The sequence below is a fragment of the Leuciscus leuciscus genome (assembly GCF_965113295.1).
Source record: "Leuciscus leuciscus genome assembly, chromosome: 17".
Classification (NCBI taxonomy): Eukaryota; Metazoa; Chordata; class Actinopteri; order Cypriniformes; family Leuciscidae; genus Leuciscus; species Leuciscus leuciscus.
Window position 1 is genome coordinate 29,372,330 of NC_138741.1, and position 26,986 is coordinate 29,399,315.

The window sequence follows — 26,986 nt, forward strand, 5'->3', positions numbered from 1 at the left end:
AATGGCTGCAATATAACAAAGAGTGAAAAATTTAAGGGGGTCTGAATACTTTTCGTACCCACTGTAAGTGGTTCTTAACTCAATACTTTTGTAATGGCTTGTCAACTTTCCATTCCTCCTGTGTGTATTAAAAAGTTTGTCGAGACAAACTTTAAGTTGTCTTGAGAAAGCCGGACCAGATAGTTTGAAGAAGTGATTCTAGTCAGCGCTGGATTCTAGCCACTACCGGATTGTTGTCAGCGCGAAACAAATTTTTGAGCATGTGAATGCTGATTCTTGTCAGTGCTTGAGCGCTGGTCTATCACTGGCAAAAGAAACGATACATAGCTTACGTCACATTAAACGGGCAGATTTTAGAATGTTGTAGGCATTCATTTTGCAAGTAATTACATTTTTAATCTGGTCTTGCCTGGATCTTTTGTGTAAGCTCGTGAACATGAACATCTGAAAAATCTTGCTTCCAATGCAGTTGTTCTCTGAACGCCCCCTGGGGGGCGGTACCACCCCTGTTGAGAACCACTACCCTAAAGTGACATGGTGAAGGAAAAAAATATGAGAGAGAGTAAAAATTATTTGTTGATGCTTTTGGGTTCTCTCGCAAATGTTTAACTTTGCATTAAACATTAAACCCGATAAACTTTGCATTTGCTCGCAAAGACCTCAAAAGGATTTGCGAGCAAACACAAAGTTTATCGGGGGAATGCAAAGGTTTTGCGAGCGAATGCAAAGGTTTTGCGAGCAAACAAAGATTTTCAGGGAAACGCAAAGGTTTCATGGGCGAACGCAAAGTTGGGTGGAACGCAAATGTTTTGTGAGCGAACGCAAAGTTTTTCGGGGGAATGCAAAGGTTTCGCATGCAAACGCAAAATTTCTCGGGGAAACACATTTTTCATGAGCGAATGCATAGTTGGGAGGAATGCAAAGGTTTTGTGAGCGAACGCAAAATTTTTCGGGGGAATGCAAAGGTTTCAAATGCAAACGCAAAATTTCTCGGGGAAACAAATTTTTCATGAGCGAATGCAAGTTGGGAGGAATGCAATGGTTTTGTGAGCGAACGCAAAGTTTTTCGGGGGAATGCAAAGGTTTCGCGTGCAAACGCAAAGTTTCTCGGGGGAACGCAAAGGTTTCGCAAACGAACGCAAAGTTTCTCGGGGAACAAATGTTTCATGAGCGAACTCAAAGTTGGGAGGAATGCAAAGGTTTCGCTAACAATCGCAAAGTTTCTCGGGGGAACGCAAAGTTTCTTGAGGGAATGCAAAGATTCTTGAGGGAATGCAAAGATTTTGAGGGGGAATGCAAAGTTTCTTTAGGGAATGCAAAGATTTTGAGGGGGAACCCAAAGTTTCTTTAGGGAATGCAAAGATTTTCAGGGGGAACGCAAAGTTTCTTGGGGGAACACAAAGGTTTCGCTAGTAATCGCAAAGTTTCTCGGGGGAACGCAAAGGTTTCGCGTGCAAACGCAAAGTTTCTCGGGGGAACGCAAAGGTTTCGCAAACGAACGCAAAGTTTCTCGGGGAACAAATGTTTCATGAGCGAACTCAAAGTTGGGAGGAATGCAAAGGTTTCGCTAACAATCGCAAAGTTTCTCGGGGGAACGCAAAGTTTCTTGAGGGAATGCAAAGATTCTTGAGGGAATGCAAAGATTTTGAGGGGGAATGCAAAGTTTCTTTAGGGAATGCAAAGATTTTGAGGGGGAACCCAAAGTTTCTTTAGGGAATGCAAAGATTTTGAGGGGGAACGCAAAGTTTCTTGGGGGAACACAAAGGTTTCGCTAGTAATCGCAAAGTTTCTCGGGGGAACGCAAAGTGTCTCGGGGGAACACAAAGTTTCTTGAGGGAATGCAAAGATTTTGAGGGGGAACGCAAAGTTTCTTTAGGGAATGCAAAGATTTTGAGGGGGAACGCAAAGTTTCTTTAGGGAATGCAAAGATTTTGAGGGGGAACGCAAAGGTTTCGCTAGCAATCGCAAAGTTTCTCGGGAGAACGCAAAGTGTCTTGGGGGAACGCAAAGTTTCTTGAGGGAATGCAAAGATTTTGAGGGGAACGCAAAGTTTCTTTAGGGAATGTAAAGATTTTGAGGGGGAACGCAAAGTTTCTTGGGGGAACACAAAGGTTTCGCGAGCAAAAGCATTGACTTATTTTTCCTCCCATGTCTTTTTTTTTTTTTTTTTACCACCATGTCCCTTTAGGAGCTCTCACTCAAAATGATTCAAATGATTTGTTCTGTTTAGCTAAAAAGGCCTCGAAATTCCGTGAGTGGCTGGACTGCAGCAGTCTGGATGTGAAGCCCAACGCCATGTCCATGGAGATCCTGTCGTATCTGGCCTACGAGACGGTGGCCCAGGTGAGCTGCCATCACACTGTTTTTTCTGAAATCGCATTGTATCTCAAATAAACTAAAACTGTCTCATTTCAGGAAATCACTCTAACATTTGCTAAATTGGAACTTTACTTTCACTCCATCTCTGTTTCCAATGCAATAAACCCAGAAAGCCAACATGAAATTAGACCCCTGAAAATAACCTCTTTTGAAGCGTTCCAGTGCTTTGATTGTTTAATATGATGTTTCCTGGGAAAAAAAATATCATCTTGTTTTTCATATCAAGTGACATTGCTCATAAGCTGATATGGTTTTATATTTTAGGTTGTCGACCTTGCCCTGTTGGTTAAACAAGATATGACTCCCAAAACGGGCGATCCGTTTCAACATGCCATATCAGCAACTTTCATCCAGTACTGCAACTCCTCGGCTGAGGTAAACAAAACCATTTATAGTTTACTCTTTGTTAGTCACTGTTGTTATTGTTAACTAAAATTAAATCTATTAAAAATATGTTTGGTTAATTGAAATAAATCTGAAATAAAATAAGATATAAATATTAGATAAACATTTTTAAGAAAACTTCTACACTTTTTAAACGAGAATTAAAAAACGTTCTAAATGAAAATGAGAAATGTTGGCTTGGCAACTAACTGAAATAAATACGTTTTAATACTAAAATGACTATATGAAAATAAATTAAAGCTAAATATTAATATATAAAAAGCAAAAACTAATAAAAATGACAACAAAATTATTAAAATATAAAATAACATTAAAAAGAAAACTGAAATTATAAAAATAAAAGCTAATTCAAAATAAGTTTTTCTCTAAATAATATAATAGTATATACATAAGATTAAAATAACACTGTTGTTAGTGAATGATTTTTAAGAAATTATAAGCTGTTGTTTAAGATTCAGTTCCCTCCAAAAATGAAAATGTACTCACCCTCATGACGTTCAAAACCTGTATGACTTTCTTTTGTGGAGGTGAAGTTTAGCAGAAAACAATGAAAGCTGATTGGAACGGATGCGGTAAAGCTGCTAAAATCGCAAAAGAACCATAAATGTGCAATAAAAGTAAAGACCACCATGAACATTTTTCAAAAAATCTTTTGTTTGTAACAGTAAATGATGACAGAATGACAGTCAATCATTGTTTTCTAGTTCTTCTCAGGCCAGTTATTGTGCCAGTAATGTGTTTTTTATTTGGTTTAAGCTGCATGCAAGTGATATTCTTCACCAATGCATTCATATGTTGTAATCCACTATTAAAATGTGTTTTAGCAGATTAGTTGCAGTTTGGTGAGTCTATAGAATACTTTAAGTGGCTTTACTGGCGTAAATGTATGAGTAGGGATGTGTCAACAGCTTTCTCCGAGCGCTTGTCCATTGGAATAGAAAACCAAACAAGACTGTCCCGCTCCGTGGGTTTGACCTCTCGCCAAGTAGGGCCGCCAAGTTTGTCCAAGGTGGTTTTGAGCTGCGGGATCCGTTCCATGGATGGACTTCTCTGTCACTGAAACCACAAAAACCTCATCTGTCTCTCTTACACTCTTTTTTCGGACTCGGCCAAGGCCACTCCGGGTCTGGAAGCGCACATGGTATTTTTTAAGCCTGAATTCCAGTATTGTTTTTCTCTTAAACCTTGGGGGTCGATGGTGTTCCCATGTGGCGAGAGTGACAGAATGACCCTGTGGTTTGAGCGATAGGACTGAGACTGCAGGTAATGTTTTTCAGGGTTGTGTTGAAATGTTTTGTAGCCGTGACCTTTTTACGTCATTGTTACTTTTTGTGTTGCTTAAAAGGAGTGTTGTGTTGTGAGAAGGTTGAGCACATTGTGATCTTCATATGAGTTGCAGTCGTCTAACGTCACTCTTAGAAGAATAATCAAGAATTTGTTCAAGTACATGTAAGTGATTTTTCTGGTCTAATTTAAGGCTGCAAGCACCAAAAAGGAAACGGACTCTCCAGAAAACACCCCTCCGTCCACTCCCAGCGGCCCACTGACGGCGGGACACCAGGGGAAGATGCACTCCATGGCCCAGGGCAACGGTGGGCCAAACCAAGATGGCAGCAGTAAGGTCAAACAGAGGAAAAGGAAGAAGGTACACAAATATTTTAGCATCAATATTATATTAGTATTATTTATGTTAATATTTTCCTAGCAATATGTTACAGATAAGTGTGATTACTGCACCTCTAGTGGTTTTTAAATGGAATTGCAGACTGTTAATTTGAAAAGTCTAACTGGGCTGGACATTACACGAGTGGCTCAACCATTATTATTATATTTTTAATTATTCCCTTATTTAATTATACATACACACTACCAGTCAAAAGTTTTGGATTGGTACGATTTTTATGTTTTTAAAAGAAGTCTCCGCTCACTATTTATTGATAAAAAAAATAAAAAAACTGTAATATTGTGAAATATTATTACAATTTAAAATGGCTGTTTTCTACGTGAATATATAGTAAAGTGTAATTTATTCCTGTGATCAAAGCTGAATTTTCAGCATCATTACGCCAGCCTTCAGTGTCACATTATCCTTCAGAAATCATTCTAATATGATGATTTGATGCTCAAGTATTGATGAAATTAATACTTTTATTCATCAAGGATTAATTAAATTGATAAAAAATTACAGTAAAGACATTTATAAAGTTACAAAATATTCAATTTCAAATAAATGCTGTTCTTTTGAACTTTCTATTCATCAAAGAATCCTGAAAAAATTGACACAATTGTTTTCAACATTGATAATAATAATGAATGTTTTGTGAGCATCAAATCATCATATTAGAATGATTTCTGAAGGATCATGTGACACTGAAGACTGGAGTAATGATGCTGAAAATTCAGCTTTGATCAGAGGAATAAATTACATTTTAAAATATATTAAAATAGAAAACAGTCATTTTAAATTGCCATAATATGTAACAATATTACTGGGTTATTGTTTTTGTTTTTGGTTGTTTTTTATCAAATAAATGCAGCCTTGGTGAGCAGAAGAGACTTCTTTTAAAAACATAAAAAATTTTACAGATCCAAAACGTTTGACATTTTATAATATTAATAATATCATTAATAATAAATTGTTAATAAATACATGTATAGAGTGTGTGTGTGTGTGTGTGTGTGTGTGTGTGTGTGTGTGTGTGTGTGTGTGTGTGTGTGTGTGTGTGTGTTACATACACTATTTATTATTATTGTTATTATTATTATTAATGTTAAATTCGTTCACTTTCACGTGCCAATTTAAGCTGGTCCAACCTATGACTGCATTGTAAAAATCCCATGACTTCCATTGGTCAGACGAACAGATAATCCTGCCCCACCCCACACCATTGGGCCACTCAGAAAACACCCTAACACTGTTTATTTTACACTAGAAGAATCCCCAAGGTTATTCTAATATTTGTCATGGATTCCAGCCTCTTCAAAAGCAGTAGAAACATTAGCGAGGAATAAGTCTTAATATGTTCCTATTCACCCTGTTTTACTGACTCCAGTTTCTCTGATCTTTATTGCAAACATCCAAACAGGGAAGTTGTTTTTCCATCCGACTTGATACCGAGTTGAAATTGTTCCCTTCCCTCCAAGTGACTTCAGAGACACTGCAATTACAGCCAATCACACGCAGCACTAACGTTTACTGTCAAACCTCTATATATCAGTGCTGACAGTTCATAAAGCATCAAATGACACATAGCATTTATATCTCTCGGGAGGTAAAGCTCTGGCCCATCCTCCGATTTTGATTCCGAAAAGCGTGCGATTGTGTGTGTGCCGTGTCCTCGAGTCCTGTGTTTGTGCATTAAACTGCAGGACTCCCACAGTGTTTTTGAATTAGCAATAATACGAGCTGTATTTTCTCTGTCTTCTTCGTTGCAGAGCGCGGCGGCCTGTGGCGCGGAGGCTCAGAGCAGTGCCATCCAACCAGCCCACATCAGAGAGGCCATCAGGCGCTACAGCCACAAGATTGGCCCGCTCTCCCCCTTCTCAGTACGTAATAACAGAGCCGTAAAAGAGTTATATTTATAATCGCAGCGCAGCCCCATTTTAAAGTGGTCAAGCCCTAAAGTATTGGAATTGTTTAGCGCAATTTGTGGTTAGTGTAATTTTCCTCATAAAAGTCACATAATTCTACTGGAGAATTAAATAAGCGGAATTTCGATCCTTTTTGGAAATACAAAGGAGATTTAATTTTGTTTTGTTTTCCGTAAGTTCTGTTTACAGCTGAGAAATGCCTGCTTATTCCGCGCACTTACGTATGCGACTCTGCAGCTCGCCGACTGCGAGTTATAATTTTCCATCAGGCGCAGAAGTGTGGGAGTCTAAGTGCTAGTCTGCATTTGAGAAATGGCTTTTGGAGGCTTTCTCACAGCCAATTTGGAGGCTTTTGCTATTGTGGTCAATCTGCAATTCACAGGTAATGAGCAATTTACCACTGACGGCCTACTTGATCATTCCCGAGCCAACAGCCCGCCAGAAGACCTGGCAAAATCTGTTCTGCATGGCTGTTTTGTGTTTTAAATACTGATATTTGTTACTTTTCATTATGACGTAATACAGTTAACGAATAGCAAAGCACTAGATCATGGGCTGTTCTGCTTCTAATGCAAGTAGACAACGATTTTTTCAATAACATTCTTCAAGAACACGCAAAACCTCTTGCGTTTAATTTGTTGTATTCAATTTTATTTTATTTAGTTTTATTGTATTGTATTCATACAAATGTGTAAATGGTAGAAAATGTACAACACAGCTCTTGGCATGGAAATACCATCAGCTGCTGGCATGGCATTCCAATTTTATTTCATTTTACAGCAGATTTAACTCGTGTTTTACCAAAGGACCTCCATGGAAATGCACAACATCCTGGGATATTTCCGTCATGTCTCTTCCATGTTTTTTGGCAAAATATTCAGTAAGAATTGCTCTGCTGCTGAAGAGGCCTTTGCAAACCAAAGTGTGATCGAAGCACTTTCTTATTACATCTCTAAATTAACTTAAAAGTCCTACAGTTTCAGTGTCACCAAGCAACGCAGGACAACTGTGACTGGATAGGGTCATTTCCATGGCATAAACACGAAGCCGACATGTATAACTGTAGGAAACTGGGAGTTGCTCAGGGACGCAGTGTATTGTTTAATATATAAAACAGGTGTTATATGGTTTTCCAGGGTATGATGCTGAGTGAAGACTTCCAGATGTTCTCTAGTGCCACTTGCGTTCGCCTTTGATGAGTAAATCTCAGCTCCTTACTGGGAATGGCACTGGAATAATTAGAGGGGGGGGGGGGGGATGCGAGTGACTGAGTGAGTGCCGTCAGAATGGAGTTATCATGTAATTGGCTTGGTTTTATTGCGACTGGAGCCAGTTTAAACCCATGATTAATTGCACCAATAAGCAATTTTCACTCTGGTCTTTAAAAAAAAACAAAGGTAGAAGTAAGCCCTTGTTTGGAAGGTCAAGCGTATATGTGGTCGCTGACAGACGTGAGGCAATTTCTCATTAACGTGTACGGTTATCTATTGGGCCGTTTGGTGGTGCGTTCACTTTCCAGATTGCGCTGTACATATGAGCCAACCGTTAAGTCGACGTATTAACTTCAAATGCATATGAGATTCTCAACACTCCCCCAGCTTGAAACGAAGAGAAATAGCCAATCTGGAAACGGTTCGCTTTCACTCAAGTTTCACCATCGTGGATGTGTAGCATTATGTAATTTAAATGTCTGCCCCAGTGACTGTTGTTGGAGGCTTTATCGGCCTCAAATTACCAAAATCAAGTCATTGTGAGATTATTAACTTTGAAATTGAATTAAGAGGGTAACGCAAGACCTAGAATCATTCAGAGATCATTAGATTACACTCACGCACAGGGCAACGCGATTACCTCCCCCGTCCGCAAGGACAGTAAGTCACCGGCCAAGAAGAAGTATAATTTTATTTGAGTCCAGAGTCTGCTGTTGTGGAAAATCGGCTCATCAGATGGAATTGTTTTTCCTTTTGTGTTTGTTTCTGCCAGTTTTGAAGATGCCTGGCGAAAACATCCTTTTCTGATGCTTAAAGGGTTAGTTCACCCAAAAATGAAAATTCTGTCAGTAATTACTCACCCTCATGTTGATCCAACCCCGTAAGACTTTCGTTCATCTTCGGAACACAAATTAAGATATTTTTGATGAAATCTGAGAGCTGGCTCACTCCTTCATAGGACTCTATGTAATTTCATTTTGCCGGCCCAGAAAAGTTAGTAAAGACATCGTTAAAATAGTCCAAGTGACTACAGGGGCTCAACCTTAAGTTTATCAAGCGACTAGAATCTTTTTGTGCAAAAAAACCCCTAAAATAACGACTTTATTCAACTATAAAAAAAATTCCGTGTCGGCCTCTCACGCGAGTTCACGAGAGCGCCACGACGCATGCGAGAGAACTGAGAACACATTGGTATCTAGGGTGTTACTATGTGGTCGCTAATGTATTCTTTGTGGTTTTTTTAGTACATTGCTTTGCGTTTGCTATGTGTTCTAACTAGTTGTTAGAGCATTGTTATGCTGATGCTGTGGTGTTTTGAGTGTTTTTATTTAGCATGTTGTTAGGGTGTTTCTATGTTGTTGCTAATGTGTTCTGGGTGGCTTTTAGTTTGTTGCTATATGGTTGCTAGGCTGTTCTGAGTGGTTTTTACATTGTTTCTATGCCACTGCTGAGGAGGTTTGAGGGTTTTTTAGTGCATTTGCTATGGTGTTGCTATGCAGTTGCAATTGTGTTTTGTAATTCTTTAGCACAATGCTGTGTGGTTTCTAAGGTGTTGCTATGCAAGGGGTTCTGGGTGGTCACTAGGTGGTTGCTAAGGTGTTCATGGTGGTTTTAAGTACATGGTTATGCGGTTGCTAGGTGTTCTAATTGGTTGTTAGAGCATTGTTGCTTTGGTGTTTTGAGGGTTTTTACTTAGCACGTTGCTATGTGGTTTCTGGGTGTTCTGGGTGGTTTTTAGTGTGTATGCGGTTACTAGGAAGTTCTAGCTGATTTTTGGGGCGTTGTTATGCCATTAGTTTGATGGTAGTTTGATGGTAGTTTGTTGGTAGTTTGATGGGCAGTTTTTCCCAGTGCATTGCTAGGATGTTACTGGGGGCTCTGGGTGGTTACTAAGGTTTTCTAAGTGGTTTAACATGTTGCTATGTGGTTGCATGGTTGTTTTAGGTTGATAGTGATAGAAAGAGTAAATCTTGCTTTAACAAAAGTTCTAGCTTTAACTCTAGCTGAAGAGCTAGAGATACGTTCATCATTGCTAGATCTGTTCAAATTTCATTGGCCCTTATGCATGTTTAGAAATTGCTGTGACAGCAATATTTTGTGCCTTACTTACAGTTTCCACCAGTCTCGCTTTACGTAAGTCTTTTTGCCAGAGACAACAAATGGGGGAGTGATACGTCTCCTCTCTTGTTTATTGCCCCATCGTCTCTATATCTGAGGATGGACATCTTGTACTGGGCTGCTGACATCCACAGAACTCTCTGTTTCTGTGCCCTTTTCAATGCCTCATAAATGCTGCACTATAAACGGCCCATTGGACCAGGTTTTACATCCCTGAATTCCAGTTGCGTCCCTCGTGTTGGCATCAGACGGCAGTTCCTGTGCTCAGTGTCTACAGATCCATTGAAAACCTTCCCTAACAATTACACATTTACAAGTAGAGACATTCTTCCCTGTGGTTTGAATAGCTTGTTATTACTCCATGAAATTGCTTTGTGGACGTCAAGTGAACGGTCGGACTGGCAGAGTCATACAGAAGTGGGTCAGTTGGAATGGGAAAACGGCATACGGTAGTCTTCCAAAGAGGCAATATTTTATCGAAATGATATTCAAACCTCCCAGTGCAGAAATACAGCCCAAGTACTGGCGCCATTTGAAGTAAAGCGTAATATTTGTCTTTGAAATACGTTTATCAGAGAAAGAACAGCACTCTACAGTAATGTCCAACTTCCTGGATTATGAGCCTTGAACACAAAGAACTGTATTTGTTTTTATTTTACGCCAAAGTGTTGGCAATGGCGGCCTATCTTTTCTTATTTGTTGAAGCATTGATATAAAAATACTATGCCATTAGAAGCATGAAGCTGAGCGTTTGGTGCCAGAAAATGCTTTGCTATTTCTCTCTCTAGATTTATGGAGTCGTTTTTTTTTTTTTTCTCCCCCCTCTCCTTCAGTATAATTTCTGTTGAGCCGCATCTGGAAGTATTTATTTCAGTGCCATGTAATCCATCTCGTGGCGCAGTAAACAGACTGGCTATTATTTTTTGAATAAAGTCTCATCTTCAGGCTTCGAGAGAGCGGAGTGCTGCCTGCGAGTCCTCCTGGCTGTTTCAGATGCTATTGATTTACGGTGGGTTTTTCCACATGCTGACCCCCAAATCCCACTTCACAGCGAGGTGGTGTACAGTACGGCCCATTAAGTCAGAGTTCTGGGGATGCACTTCCCCGCTGGAGTGCGCTGGATCTGGCTGCGTTTCGACTCCCCAAATAACGGGGCTACGCAGCACAATAACAACTCTAATCCTTTGCCCAGAACTCTCGAAGGTGCCGCTTTACTCTAAATCACGCCGCTTTTAGCATTTCTTCGGTTCAGACTTGAGGATAAAGCTCAAATTCTGATTATAATAGAGCTGTTTACAACATACTCTCATTGGGTATTTCCAAAAGAAATTAAGCAATATCAAGATCTATTGGGTTTTATGATGCCATCACTTTTATTTACTTATTGGGACTATGCCATGACTTGGATCAGGGATTCCCAAACTTTTTTTGGTCAGCTGAAACCCTTTGACCTAAAAGATTTACTTCTGTTGGTCTATCTGTCTGTTCTTTCTTAAATATGTCTGTGTATAATATTGATGTTATACACACATACATATTTAAGAAAGAACAGACAGAAAGACAGACAGTTTATGTGCAGTAAGTAAATATACAATCACACATATACACAAAAAAAATAAAATAAACGTGTTTGGGTTGGGTGGGCGTACCATACACACCGTGCATGTGTACTTCTGTGAACCAGTTTAGATTGAGGACAAAGTGGTTAAATTGAGGACCTTTTGACAAGTTCTCACTATATCTTAAGCCTTAGTTTTATTTTTATTTATAACCTTTATTTAACCAGGAAAAACTCTTGAGATTTAAAATCTCTTTTACAAGAGGGTCCTGGCCAAGACAGGCAGCACACTAGCTAAACATGGAAAAAAAAACTATTATTACATACGAAAAAGGTATACAATATCAGTGAAATCAATTACAATTAGGTAAATTTGTGACCGAGTCATTTAAAATACTCTTAAATTCATTTAGAGAGACCAACTCTTTAAAGCATAATTGATCGTGTAACTGATTCCAATCAGACAGAGCAGCATAACTAAACGCCCTTTTACCCATATTTGTACTCACTTTTGGATGTTTAAAAGATTATGTTCTTGTGAACGAAGACCATAAATATTTACACCTTTTTGAATGCTTAACTGTTGTTAACAGAGGGGAAGCAAACCCATTATATAGTTATATAAATATGTACCAGTGCTTGAGTCTATGAACTGACAGCACGGGCCATCCAACCAAAGAATACAGTAAACAATGATGGGTAATGGCTTTTGAATTGGTAATAAACCTTAAAGCTCCATGATAAACTGAATCCAATGCCTATAAACAATGCTTAGGTGCCTGCAGATAGATAATATCACATAATCCAATACTGACAAAAAAAGTAGCAGCTACTAATCTCCTCCTTGCTTCAAACTAAAGACATGACTTAACTCTAAAGAAAAAGACCAATTTCAACTTTAATTTCTTTACAAGATGCCCAAAAGGGCCCAAATGAGAGTCATCAATTAAAAATCCCAAACATTTATATTGAGAAACTATTGCAATCACTGAACCTTAGTAATTCAACGTGGACTTTAGTGTAGGCTTTCTATTTGAAAACATCATTAGTTTCGTTTTAAATCCCTCAATGTATGCTGAACTATACATTAAAACGGATTGAAGATAATTCAGGGCCTGATCTAGTGTTGTTGCAGAGAAATAAATCACCATATCGTCAGCATATAAATTAAAATATGAATGTGTAATGTTAATCCCAATATTATTAATATATAAAATAAATAATAATGGCCCAAGGACCGAGACCTGTGGTACGCCTTTAGTCACAATGAAGGTTTCCAAAGTGATCCCCCCCAATATGTATACATAGAGTTCTACCCGATAAATAATTCACAAATCATCCAACAGCTTTCACTGATAAACCTACACTGATAAGCCTCTGCTTCAGTATTTCATGATTTAAAGTATCAAACGCGTTAGATAAAGTGATTAAAAAAGAGTGACGCAGCGTTTCTTATTGTCTAGTGAAACCATTCATTTAATTCATTCACAATTGATTCCAAAACCTTAGTTAAAATAGATCATTTGGAGATAGTCCTGTAGTTATTTAGTACAGTTGGATCACCCCCTTTGAATAATGGCAGACCATAAGCTGTTAACATAAGCAGCCATCTCCAGATAGAAGATTTCATTTGTAGATAAAGAAAGATTAAAAAGATATGTTAATGGTGGAGCAATGAAATGAGCTGCCAACTTTTAAAAAATATTATATATTAACTAAATATATAAATAAATAAATAAATATTAACTTCTAAAACTGTTACTGGACTAATGACTTTCATCAGAATAAACATTTAAAGAGTTGTCAAAGGTCAAATTATTTGATGTTTAGGGTTAGGGAAGGGTTGGGATTAGGCACTAAATAAGTCACTTGTGATGGTCAAGGTTATAGGGTCCTCAAAAAGAGAAATCATGTGTTTGTAAAAATGTATATATATATCACTATTTTTATTTGACATAAAAGTAGGAAGGCAGAAGATTATGTATAATTATTGTTCATTTTTGATTTGTGTCAAATTAGAACCCTACTAGTAATCGGTATCCACACCATCCTGCTCATTCTACCCATGAATCCTGGACCTGATGATTTTACAGACACCGATACGCTCGAGAGAGAGAGAGAGAGAGAGAGAGAGAGAGAGAGAGAGAGAGAGAGAGAGAGAGCGCGGGAAGACGGTCTGAAATTCGTTATTGCATTAAAACCCACACTTAGCCCTGTCTATTTTCCTAAGCCCTCTGGATTTCAGATCGAAGGCGTTTGAAGGAGGTTCTGACCCGGGACGACTGTACATTGATACAGTTGAACTTGCAGGCAGACTTGAGCGCTGGCAGTCTGACGATGGGGAAGTCCCGGTCATACGCCATCTCGTATGGACCGCAGCCTTGATCCAATTCAGTCGGCTCCAAGCAGACAGGACCACTGCGCGTATCCCTGTCCTCTCCCTCCTCCCGGAGCTCTCGGCGCCAGCACACACACACCAGAGCTCGCACACATTCCCACATCTGTCTTATGCTGCTCATGAATATGCACGAGCAGGAGTTACACTTATGGTAACGTCTCATTACGGTCGGTGAAATGCACAATCATGCATCTTTCTGCTATCTTGTCTTTACATGCCTCTCAGACCTTTCATTCACACGTTTGTAAAAGGTTTGTCCACCCAAAAATTTAAAGTCCTGTCATTCATCATTTACTCGCCCTCATATTGTTCCAAGGTGTGAAAGTCATTTGTTGGAAATCTTGCCTTTTGCCACAACTCTCAAATCCCTTTTGCTCTCACTTTCAAGTTTAAAAAAACCAAAGTGTGAATGAGATTTAAGAGCTACGGTTGAGGGAAATTTTCAACAGCCTTTTCCTCGCAAAGCTATCGTTTGATTTCAGAGGACATAAAATGTAGCGTACAATTTGCATGGCTGTGTTATTTTCTTTCAGAATCATCATTGGCTGGTAGAAAAAGGATAAGTTAAAAACTCTAGCATTCAATTTTAAATTAATCTTAAATGGTTAAGGAAAATAAGATTAAGAACCAAATCATTGAGGCGTGTTTAAAATGTGTTTAAGAATAATGCACTGAGCTTTCAGTCACCAGTGAAGACAGAAAGAAAACAAAGAGGGAATATTTTATTTTTTTAAATTTTTTTTCTGTGAAGAAAATGTATCTTAGGATTAGTTAGGGAAGTGCCTGATACTCTAGAATAGTCTGTCCATGGAAGCATTGTATGTGTTCATGCTTCTGGAACACTGTAATAAGATTGTGTAGCCTATACATTAACACTATCCTACACAAAGGTTAACATGAACTAACAATACTTTCTAAGCCTTTTTAAATCTTTATATAAATATCTACATATACCAAATTGTATAAGCTATTAAAGGGTTAGTTCACCCAAATGAAAAGGGTCAGAAAGCTCTCAGATTTCATCAAAAAGATATTCATTTGTGTTCCGATGATGAACGAAAGTCTTACGGGTTTGGAACAACATGAAAGTGAGTAATATTTTCATTTTTGGGTGAACTAACCCTTTAAAATCAAGTGATGTGACATCATTAAGGACTAACATGAACTAACTTTGGGCTTTAGGGGAAGCATTTAATGGAAAAGAATCAAATGTGAATCGTTTCAAATAGAAATCGAATCGTAAGCCTATGAATTGTGCATCGAATCGATTCACTGTCTACCCAAAGATTCACAGCCCTAGTGTTCCCCAGAAGAAAGAAGTTCATACAGTTTGGAACGACATTGGTGTGAGTAAATGATGACAGACCGTTCGTTTTTGGGGTGAACTATCCCTCTCTTTTTCTCATCCAGTCTTTGGGGTGAATTCCTTCCCAAGGCTTAGTCTGCGACAGATCTTTGTTTTTCTTTGCTGGTATTTATGTTCTTTTTGTACCGAAGTGTTTAAATGTATTCCTGAACCTTTTGTCTAATGTGTGTCTTGGCCTGCGAACTTTGTGTAAAAATGACAAGAAGCGAACTATTGGAGGTGTTCGAGGCTGAAATATGCACCCCACTCGGTTTTATGGTGCGTGCGATGGACTTGGTTTTGTTTATTGACACTAACAATGTTTCTGTGTTCATCAAACTGGCCGGGCACCGTAAAACAATGACTGTCTTGAAACGGTCACACATGAGACCCGTGGCACATTGTTTATGACAAGCGGTAAACAATGCCTGATGGCCACCATTTTTTTATTTGGCATAAAAATAAGAGGAACGCAGAATGATATTCTAGCTAATGAGTTACATATGCGAGTTCTCAGTGCAGGACTGATAATTGGAGTGTCATCTCTCAGCGGAGAGGAGACTGTTTGTCTCTCACATTTACGCGTCCGCCTGAGACTCGACGGCCAACGAGAGGACACAGCGGCGCTGATCAAAGATAAACCTCCTCTCTCCAGGGGTCATCCTTCTTTTTTCTGCACAATCCTGGCAATGATGCAGCTTAACAGGCTTGAAAAGAGAAGTGCAAACAGTTTCCTTCCTCACGCAAACAAGACGACCAAAGAAGCTTCTCTTTCAACTTGGCTCGATTTTTGCCTGCCAAAACGACCAAAGCACTAGAGAGTTATTTTATGAGTTGAGCTGTTCTCTCCCTGTAATGGCGATTAGATCACGCTGGGTTTAATATTTGAGTAATTCACCTCTGATAACTAATATATATATATACTGTATGTATACAAACATATATATGTATAGATACTGTATGTATACACAGTATAAATAAACATTTTATTACATAATAGGTTGTCCTTTTTGGTCCCCATGAGAAATACAGCTTATTAAACATACTGAGTGATGTTTTTTTGAAAATGTAAAAATGCAGAAAGTTTTCTGTGATGAGTAGGGTTAGTGTAAGAAGATAGACTGTAGTTTGTACAGTATTAAAATCAGTATGTCCGTGGAAAATCCCTGTAAAACATGAAAACACAACGTGTTTCCAGTACACACATAAATATAACAAGACACACAGTAACATTTAAGAAAAACATGAATAAGTAGAACTAATAGATATTATTAATGTTGAGAACATGTTTTGCATTTGTGGTAAGACTAAAAAAGAAAGAGAAATTAATACTTGTATTCAGTAAGGATGTAATAATTGGTCAAAGGTGACAATTTATAATGTTACAAAAGATTTCTATTTAATAAATGCTTAAATAAATGTACTAAATATGTAATAAATACTGTTCATTGAACTTTCCATTCATCAAAGAATCCTGAAAAAAAGTATCACCATTTCCACAAAAATGTTAAACCGCACAACTATTTTCAACACTGATTTCAATAAGAAATGTTTCTATGATGCTGAAAATTCAGCTTTGATCACAGGAATAAATTACACTTTAATATAAACTCAAATAGAAAACCGTTCTTTAAATTTGTAATAATATTTCGCAGTTCTATTGTTTTTACTGTATTTTTGATTAAATAAATGCAGCCTTGGTGAGCAGAAGAGACTTTTTTCAAAAACATAAAGTGTAATAGCAACTTTTGAAAAGGTTTATTTATATATTATTTAATATGTATATACTTTATCGGTTTATATCAGTACAATATGGTAATTTGTCACTCTGCTGTCTAAATATTGGTATTGGGCATGGATAAACCTATATCCTTCGACCACTCTTCAGACAACATGACAGCGAGTAAATCATGATACAGTTTTTATTTTTTTTATTCTGTGACAGTGGGCTGTCTGTAATGATCCATTGTAAATAAATAAAGCAATTAATGTGTTTGTGTGACCCTTTTGACCTTTGTGTACACAACTGCAATCCAAGAGCAAATAATCTTGCTCATGAATATACAATCCACACTGTTTCTCTTTAGATTTTGTGTCAGGCTCACACGGTTGGAGAAAATCATTAATTCACATCATGCCACCAATGCAAATTTAACAGCTTGCGCGGATAACCGCCAACATGTGTTGACCATTCATTCACAGAAGTGAAGGACACGAACGCGCGTCCAATAAAGCCTTCCAGACCCCTGCCAGTCTTCCGTATCCACCGATCCCAGATTTCTGATCCATACGCTCTGGATTTCAGCAGAGCCCGTAATATATCCAGGCAATAAAAGCAGCGAGGGTCAGTTGCTGGGCTACTGGAATGCGTTTTTACAGCGGCGCTTCTGTACGAGGACTCTGAAACCGCACGCTCTCTTCCTTCTTGTACTGTCAGCAGGCGATATTTCATCAGAAAGCCTCTCTCCACACAGATGCTTCCTCTGCCCATGTTGCAGATATTTTCTCCTGGAGTTGTTCTTGGACCCCGTGGGCTGGGTTTCGCCCCGGCAGAGGTGCCACCCACTGCCAAGGCCACGGGCCTGGATGAGCCCGGTCTGAACCCGGAGACCTCCGTGGAGTGTTTCCATAAGGGGGGAGCGGAGGTCTTACTTAGCACTATTTATCTGCAAAAATGGAGATTTATGAATGGTCGAGCAGAGGCATCGCGAGGCAGTTTGCAAAAAGCACAAAGGCGGAATGTTTCGCCCACGTTTGAATTTGCCCTGTGTTTATATATTGCAGTTAATGGAATTTAAAGAGGACAGAATGAGATCAGAAGCGCTCTCAGATTCAGCCTCCCTTTCATCAGTGTCCTTTTAAATTTGACTCTGTCATTTATATTTGCTCTTTGCACTGCACAATTCCCCAACTTGAATAAGTTGCAGGTGCTAAAATGCATTGTGCAAGTGTGTTTAGTGAATTCACTTCTTGATTTTCTCTTTCACAGCATAATTTCTGTTCACAGAAACAGATGTGTGACTTTTTAGGTGGGTAAAAAGGATTCAGCATAAATGTCACTAAAAGTCACCCGCTGTTTCAGTTTGTGTTGTTAAATGTGGGGCTAATATAATGGGATATTTTATTGACCTAAAATCAGCTCTGAAAACACTGAAACATGAAGAAAACACTCCTAAGTCTTGAAACAGCAATCTAATCTGACATTAGACAGTATAGAGTGCTTTAATCAAGCATAGGAAATGGCAAAATTATAATTACTGGCTTTTTCTAAATTAGTACAATCAGGGTTTTTTTATAATTTAAAAAATAATAAATTTCCATTTTAATAAGTTTCTGGTCTCTATGTTATATGAAATAGCTGTTTCAACGTGTATTTATAAATGTGTATATATACAGTCAAACCAAAAATTATTCATACACCATATATAATTTGATATTTTTTTACTAGTGGGTGCAGGACACTATAGTTCATTTATGTAAGTGAGGATAGCAAAATAAAGTAAACTGTGACATATTATACTCAAAAATTATTCATACAGTGGAATACCAGTAAAATTTATAAAAATTTGGGACCAAAAATTATTCAGACACTTTGACCTGACCATGTTTTGCTTAAGTGTTTTTTTCTTTATGCTAATGTGACCTTTTTACACCACAGACTGAACAAAATCAAGCATTGCTTTGTAATTGGGTGTCCGAAATTGGTATTATCTAATTGTGTACTTAAAGGTATAGCGGAGGATCTTTCCAAATTTTAGATAAGACCCGCCCTCTCCACTTTTTGAAAAGTTTGATTGATTCACCAGAATGATTGACAATTAGGAGGACCAATAGTTTAGACTACCCACCAGGAAGTAAAACATCCTCCACTATACCTTTAAATTTAACAGCTGACAGATATTCTACCTATTAATTCGTGAGACATTTTATCTGTACAGAGTCCCACGTGGCTACGCGGAAGCGATCAATAATTCTGTATTATACATTTTAAATGAGGGTTGATCTGTAAAGAAGGACTACACGCCTGCGCACATATATATTCAAACGTGCATACCTATGGACTGAACACGTGATGCGCATGTGCGCGACGTTGGTGTTTGCGCAGAGGTTTGCGCAGAGAGAACTGATAATCATTTGCACCTTGGAACCTATTTCCGGGAGTTTTGTGCGGATGGGCGGCCGGAGCGCGTTGAGGGTTTTCCTGTTAGAACGGTGTCGTGTAAGCGGCCCCTAAGTTAATAACTAATGATCTTCGCAACGGAAGTAAGTCAAACAAAACTAACTTTAGCTGGACAATAACTTTATTCTAGAGCTGATGTAAAATAATCTGTTACGGTAATTTCCTATTATCACTGTAAAGCTGCTTTGAAACAATATTGCTAAAAGCGCTATATACAGTAACTGAAGGTGACTTGACTTGACTTGACAGTCTAACAGAAGAATGGCTGAAACCAGTGAAATATCAACTGATTTGATAACTCTGAGTTCTTGTCATATTGTATTACCATTCTCGCCTTAACTATAGCGAATAAACTGTGATAATGTGAGAAATGTTGAAGGTGTCTGAATACATTTTGGTTTGACTTTTTGTTGGGGGGTTAATTCAGGTGAAATATTTGAGAAAAACAAATAACTGCATATGTTTGGTTAAAAAATCAAAAATTAAAAAAATACATCTCTCAAATACAGATCATTTTAGACACTGTCCCACACTGCATGAGTAGTCGAATTTGTGCTGTTTTCCCTTCTTTTCCATTCGCAAAGTATAAATAATTAGCAGAGGGGAGGACAAGGCTTGAGACGCTGCGACAGGTCTCATGTGCAGACGTCAGGATGAAAATATATTCCATACAGGAAGGAACTCTTCCCTGAGATATATCTCAATTGCTTCCCCTTGAAACATGCACATTATATACATATATCAGGGTGGATTTCATGGCTATTTATTTTTCAGGATCTTTAGGGAACTCCTCTTGGTCAGCTTCCTTGAGGATGTGTATTTTTATGTTGGAAAATAAGCCCGCGATGTTGTGCAAGGCCGAATGTAACTGAGAATTTTGCTGTGCTGGAAAAATCCAGCTTTTAATAAAGCACCATTCATTCTCGATCTGTCAAGCTGAGGGAAACAGAATCAGATCAGAATTCACTGAAATTCAAATCGATCAGTTCAGTGAGCCAAAACTTTTATATTGCATCCGTTTTTCATTCAAACATTTGCAGTTTGAAATGCTTGTTCATATATGTTATGTTTTAAATGGTTATTACGGCATTGTCGATGTATCAAGTTAAATTTGAATGCAGTTTTTCCCACATCCAGTGTAACAGATACAGGTGTAAACGCAAGAGCGTTCCTGTTACAGTCGATTCTTGACCGGAGGATCGTATGTTCTCCTTTTCCTCGTTCTTCCTGATTAGCAATCCGCTTCCCAGTGTGCTGATCCTATAATTTGACTCCGAGATAATGACCCAAAGAAACAGAAGTCGCGAGCAAATCAAGCCTCGACCTTTGAGCTTTGATATGCGGGAATCTCGCTTTATAAGTTCCAGGTTGTCCGATGTGGAATGAGAGCTTTCACAATATCCTTTCTCTTTTTTTTTTTCTTTTTTTTTTTAAGTCAGTTCATGTTTCTAGGCCTGTATCCAGTTTGAGTCGTCTGTTTTCCTCTACCGTCTGGGACCTGTCTCCATTTCGCTTTTGTGTCCCGTTAAAATGCCAGCCAAATGAAGAGAGTTCGCCATAATACGAATGCAAAAACACACGCATCAAAAAAACAAATTGTATCGCATGGAGGACGAGGCCAAACAGCACACATCTGGTTTGAGTTCTCCATTTCTTTTATGACGAGGAAATGAAATGACATATATAATAATCTACCACCCAGAGTGGGTTTGGATTCTGTCGGCTCCTTCCTTTTTTACCCACAATGCAGCTGTATGCGCTGTATTGTCCTGTTCTTGCAATGGTTTCTCCCTGTGGTTGAATAATCATAATTAATAGTGCTATAACAGGCTGTCAGAGGAGTTTGCCGTGTTGAGTTCATAAAGACACTTGTTATTTTTATATGTTGCCCGTGACTGCATCCGCCTTTCACCCCGGGATTGTGGTGATCTGATGGTTTTGTTCATAAAATACAGATCTCTGTTGGCAGAAACATGTCTTAAATAATTAAAATGATGTTTGTGTGTGACCACTTGTTACCATCCAACCAAGTGCTTATGGTAACTCGAATGACAGATGATGTTAAACATTAAACGCCTCATATTAAGGTTACGCAACTGAGAACATCACATTCATGTTGGTTTATACCGTTTTTGAACAAAATTGTTCTTTGAATGGCTCTAAAAATGACCTGTGGTTAAAATTTTGAAGGAAAAATATATATATTTTTCAGGGCTGTTCAATGATTAATCGTGATTAATCACATCCAAAATAAAAGGTTGTGTTTACATAATATATGTGTGTGTGTACAGTGTATAATTATTTCGTGTATATAAATACACACACATGCATGTATATAATAAGACATTTTTGAATATATTATATATATATTTATATATTATTGATAAATATTTGAAATATAAATAACACATTTTTCTTAAAAAATATATGCGTGTGTGTGTGTGTGTGTGTGTGTGTGTGTGTGTGTGTGTGTGTGTTATATATAAAATATAATTATACACAGTACACACACATTTATTATGTAAACACAAACTTTTATTTTGTGATTAATCATAATCAGGGTGATAGCCCTAATATTTTTCAATTAGATCATATAAAAAATGGTAATGAGCAATTTATTGTTTAACCATTTCATGATTTTTTTTTTACATTTTATAAATTATTGCTTTTATTTAGCAAGGACACAATAAATCGAGTGATAAAAAAGTGACAGCAAAGGTATTTATAATGTTACAAAATATTTATATTTCAAATAAATGCTTTTTTTTTATCCTAGAAATGTTTTTTTATTACAGTTTCCACAAAAATATGAAGCAGCACAACGGTTTTCAGTATTGAAAATAATAAAAATGTTTCTTAAGCAGCAAATCAGCATAATGATTTCTGAAAGATATTGTGACTAATGATGCTGAAAATTTTGTTTTGCATCACAGGAATAAATTACATTTTACAGTATATTCACATAAAAAAATCGCTATTATAAATTGTAATAATATTTCTAAATCTTTCTGTTTTTAATGCATATATATATACCAAACCTTTGAATGGTAGTGTATATTTCTACATGATGATTTTAATATTTCAGTCTCTTTTAAACATTCAGGCCAAAATATTTAAATCATAAAACATATTTGCAACCTAGTTGTTATACAGTTCAAAAATAAAATATGTGAAGCATATAACAACTACTTTGCAGTTGTGTGGACCCTCACAGTTACACCCGTTTGCCGTTTCCCCAAATAGATTCATAAACCACTTGTTAACCACATTTGTTTTGTATCTGCGTTTCTAATAGATGAGGACGGTGTCTCGTAACCCACAGAACCAGAAATACTTCGATTAAACATTAAAGAGAAAAAAAGGCTGCACATTCCAACCCGTGTCGTCTACGAAACCGGAAAACAAGAGCCGGCCTTCTGCCTCTGTGGAACTCCAGTGTAATTCATAACACATTTCCTCTTCTCTGCTGTTCCCCGACAGAGTGCCTACCGCAGGAACGGGATGACTTTCCTGGCCTGCTGAGGTGAAGAACGCGAGGAGTGTGTCTGTCACGGAGTGTGTCTGTGTGTTTGCATGGGAAACACTGTGGACTAGCAGGAATCTGGATTGGACTTATGTTTTGTTGGTGTTCATGTAAACTCGAGCAGTGAAAGTGTTCTCTTTTGTAAACAAGTTTCGTTTTTCATATATATTTTTTTTATTACAAATATTTCTTTCTTTTTTTATTCTTTTTTTAAGATGATGTGTTGAAGCTCAGGAAGTTTTGTTCCTGATATTTAATTGTCTTTCTTCATCTGGAATGTTGGATAATGAAACCCATCATCAATGATGCTGTAAAACTTTATTTTTCAAGTGTAATATCTTGCTTTTGTATTCATCTTTGTTTGGATTTAGAGGTTTTAATTTCTCTTTTTATGCTCCAAATCTTAAAATAAAGTATGGTCTGTGTTTAAACTTTTATGTATTTACTTTATTTTTATTTTTTTTAATTAAGAACAAAACCATGGTAAATACCATGGTATTTTTTTTTTATTATTATTATTATTTTGTCAAAAAGAAAGCTCTACTTTATCACCAAAAACAATATATATATATATATATATATATATATATATATATATATCGTTTTTATTTTTTGTGATAAAGTATTATAAATTCATAATGTAATAGTAAAGTGTTATAAATTATATTTTAAATAATAATTATATTATATAATTTTTATTTTATTAGTATAAGAATATTTTTGATAAATAATAAATTCTATCTCTCTTATTTTCTACAAGAAGAAAAAAATTATATATATATATATATATATATATATATATATATAATATAACCACACTCTTGTGGTCCACACACACAGAACTAGGAGAGTCACAGAAAGGTAATGAAACGTATTAGATCAGTAGGTGTGGAAGCCCTGCACAGTATTACCATAGTACATCTGTCCAAAATAATGCTAAAGCCAGAATACATTTTGTTTCTTTTTTATTTTATTTTTTGTTAGTAAGAAAGTCAGTTTTGAGATGCCAGCTTCAGGTGGGCGTCACGCGTTACCCTGCATCAACTCGAAAAGATCAGAGCTCCAGCTTCTTAGAAGACCGCAACATAAATAAAGCACACGAGCACATGACCTCATTTTCCAGCAGTTCCTCGAGTGAGACGCACTGACTTTGAGGTTTACCCAGCATAGGTATCAAATAAACACCAGTCATATTGTTTCTAAAGTGCATGTGTGTGCTGAAGTGTGTTTCTCCAGTTCCCACTGACAGTTATGAACGAGCGGACTGCAGATTACTGTCGTGACCTCAGGGGTCAGTGTCCCGCCACAGGTCAGCGAGGGTTTGATGGTAATGCCCTCTGGGGGATCACAGCTGTAATGTTCACCAGAAAACTGATCTAATCACATGGCCAATTGGAAAGGGTTTGCCTATCTGAGGATTGTCGGCTTGTCTTAGCCTTGATTTGTGCACAGACTGCTTTTTTCTTCAGAATGTCTTGCTGCGTACAGCAGTTTTTGAAAGAAACTAGTATGCATTGCATTCTATATTATGTGCATATAATCATTTGTGTTGCTAAATAATATGCAGTGCCGCATGTCATGCCTAGCAATGCATCCCAGCATGCAATACTTGACCTCCCATGTGACAAATGACCCGACGATGATGACTCCCTTCATTAAGCATGCAATGTGACGAGGCCATGTGACAACAATGCATCAAAGTACTAGTTTTAAATTGTATTGTTTATTGCATATTAGTGGTATGTTTCATTATGTTAATTTTCTTGATGCATCGATTTAAAATCCTAGCAATACAACTATATCAATCTTATTTATGACTTTTAAAATTGTTGAGTGTGTTTGTTAATTGGCCTAAAATGCTAAAATACAGTACATACAGTAAATTCATACATTGATATATACAATGGTATTACTTTTAAGGAAATCATTTGTGTTGGTCAAAACTGCAGTCAGCTGTACCATATTTCAACTTTTATATATTTGAATATTTAAACGAGCTATTTTTGCCTAAAGATTATAAGTATTTTAATTATTTTTAAATGACTTTTTAGAAGATTTACTCAAACTGTTAATGAATTGAAAATGTTTATTGAATTATTCATTTTAATTATATAATTATATTTTAATATTTATAAATTAATAATCATATTAATAATAATATTAATCATATGATGTAAAAGTTTCACTATGTATATAGTTTCAATGTGACTCCATTGATTTGATTCATTCCATTCATTCATTTTTATTTTTTTTTTATTTTTTTTTATGATCTTATTGAAGTATGCAGTATATAGTAGGCCTATGCTAGTATTCCACTGTGAACATCGTCATAGGCAATACAAAGCGTAGAAAAGGTTGCTGTTGAGGTTTGACTTTCCTACAGGCCTGTTAACTCGTCTGTCATCGACTCTGCTTTAGTTTAATCCAGTTTGATGTCTTCATGTATTGACCTGTTGCGTTTAAGCAGATAATACTGATGTCCCATCCCAAATGCCTTTAATGTGTGCACATTTTTCTGTCAGCACCTTATAAACGTCCCACGGTAAAAATCCTCTATGATATTTCAAGGTGTTCTTCGTAAGCTCGACGTATTGATGTGTAGATCCTCGTAAATTCGGCCATGTGAAACCCCAGAGCTTTTCTCACAGGAGATGGACAGAGATTTATGGGAGCTGAAGCGATCTGACAGCCTGCTTTTTATTTCATTTTATTATTCACACACTCGCTTCACGTCTGCTGACTGAGTTAACGTTCCTCCACTTCAGGGGCCGTTACAGGAACATCCCGACTCCAGGATCCGGTCCTGTCTGTTTACATATGTTCTGTTTAGCTTGCCAGATCTTCATTTAAGATGGGACATTTTTAGCCTATAATACGGCTATATAAGACTTGCCGTTAATTATGGCATGTTTTAAATACTGAAAACTTTTTCATTTATACTGCCTAGATCAAAGTTACTCAATATTTTAACACGATTATTAATCAATATCAATAGCTATTGACACGTTTTGACACAATGCAGCCGCGGTTCTTATAGGGTTAATGCACTTAAAATAATTTCCCATTCCCCTTATTATTATTAATAGTAGTGGATATACAGTGCCTGCAGAATTATTAGGCACGTTGATTTTCTGATCATATTTTTTTTCCAGGCACATTTTACCAATTCCAAACCCCATTAATCGTATTTTGTATTTAATCATTTATAAGTGATATATAATTGTTCATGAAGGCTGGAAATAAAAAAAACGCCTTATATTCAGGTGTGCAGAATTATTAGGCAAGTTTTCTTTTACAGATAAAATAAGCCAAAAAAGAGATTTAATTCAGACTTAAAAGTCAAAAATTATTAAATCCCCATGAGAAAGATGCAATACCAATGCAATACTAGAGATTTCAGTTAAGGCATGACCATTGGACAGTGAAATACTCATTAGGTCAGCAGGGTCAGACAAATACAGGTGCAGAAGAAAAGACACATGTTAACTGCAAAAGAATTAAGAATTAAGGAGAAGAATTAAGTGTGAAACCATCAGGAACCCTTTAGTCTCCAGCGCCACCATTTTCCAGAACTGCAACTTACCTGGAGTCTCCAGAAGAGCAAGGTGTCAGGATCTCAGAGACTTAGGTTAGGTTAAAAATGTACCCCCTATAATAAGAATCACAAGCTGAAGTGTTGTGAAATACATGAAGACTGTTTTTTTATAGGCTTTATAGACAGACAGAATGAGAGTGACTCTTGAAGGACCAGCACCACATCCTCTTCTACCACTGTTTGAAGAATTCATCTTCCAGAATCTGACAGTAAGTTTTGGGAGTTCATTTTAGTCCATCTCTGCAAAACGGACTTCAGGGTAGGAGATGGACTAAAAATAAACTCTCAAAACGTATTCTGGAAGATGAATTCTTCAAACAGTGGTAGAAGAGGATGTGGTGCTGGTCCTTCAAGAGTCACTCTCATTCTGTCTGTCTATAAAGCCTATAAAAAAACAGTCTTCATGTATTTCACAACACTTCAGCTTGTGATTCTTATTATAGGGGGTACATTTTTAACCTAACCTAAGTCTCTGAGATCCTGACACCTTGCTCTTCTGGAGACTCCAGGTAAGTTGCAGTTCTGGAAAATGGTGGCGCCGGAGACTAAAGGGTTCCTGATGGTTTCACACTTAATTCTTCTCCTTAATTCTTAATTCTTTTGCAGTTAACATGTGTCTTTTCTTCTGCACCTGTATTTGTCTGACCCTGCTGACCTAATGAGTATTTCACTGTCCAATGGTC

At 37.2% G+C, this 26,986-nt stretch overlaps 1 protein-coding gene and 1 long non-coding RNA gene across 6 annotated transcripts in view; both read left to right on the forward strand.

Moving 5' to 3' along the window:
- Nucleotides 1-23,143, forward strand: part of supt3h (SPT3 homolog, SAGA and STAGA complex component) — a 126,596-nt gene extending 103,453 nt beyond the window's left edge. For all 3 annotated transcript variants that reach the window (XM_082143573.1, XM_082143574.1, XM_082143575.1), the window contains exons 8-12: nt 2,231-2,343; nt 2,644-2,754; nt 4,262-4,429; nt 6,220-6,330; nt 22,666-23,143. In XM_082143573.1, the coding sequence (XP_081999699.1) occupies nt 2,231-2,343; nt 2,644-2,754; nt 4,262-4,429; nt 6,220-6,330; nt 22,666-22,707 (545 nt within the window). In that variant the 3' untranslated portion in view covers nt 22,708-23,143. The remainder of the gene's footprint in view (nt 1-2,230; nt 2,344-2,643; nt 2,755-4,261; nt 4,430-6,219; nt 6,331-22,665) is intronic.
- Nucleotides 637-1,823, forward strand: LOC309479523. 3 transcript variants are annotated; one of them, XR_014199264.1, is made up of 4 exons: nt 646-729; nt 925-1,199; nt 1,404-1,581; nt 1,684-1,823. It is a non-coding gene; the product is annotated as an uncharacterized lncRNA (long non-coding RNA). The 3 variants fall into 3 exon arrangements; XR_014199263.1 differs by lacking the exon at nt 1,684-1,823 and having other exon boundaries at nt 637-768; nt 1,083-1,199; nt 1,404-1,631; XR_014199265.1 differs by lacking the exon at nt 1,684-1,823 and having other exon boundaries at nt 1,404-1,631.
- Nucleotides 23,144-26,986: the final 3,843 nt, after the last annotated feature.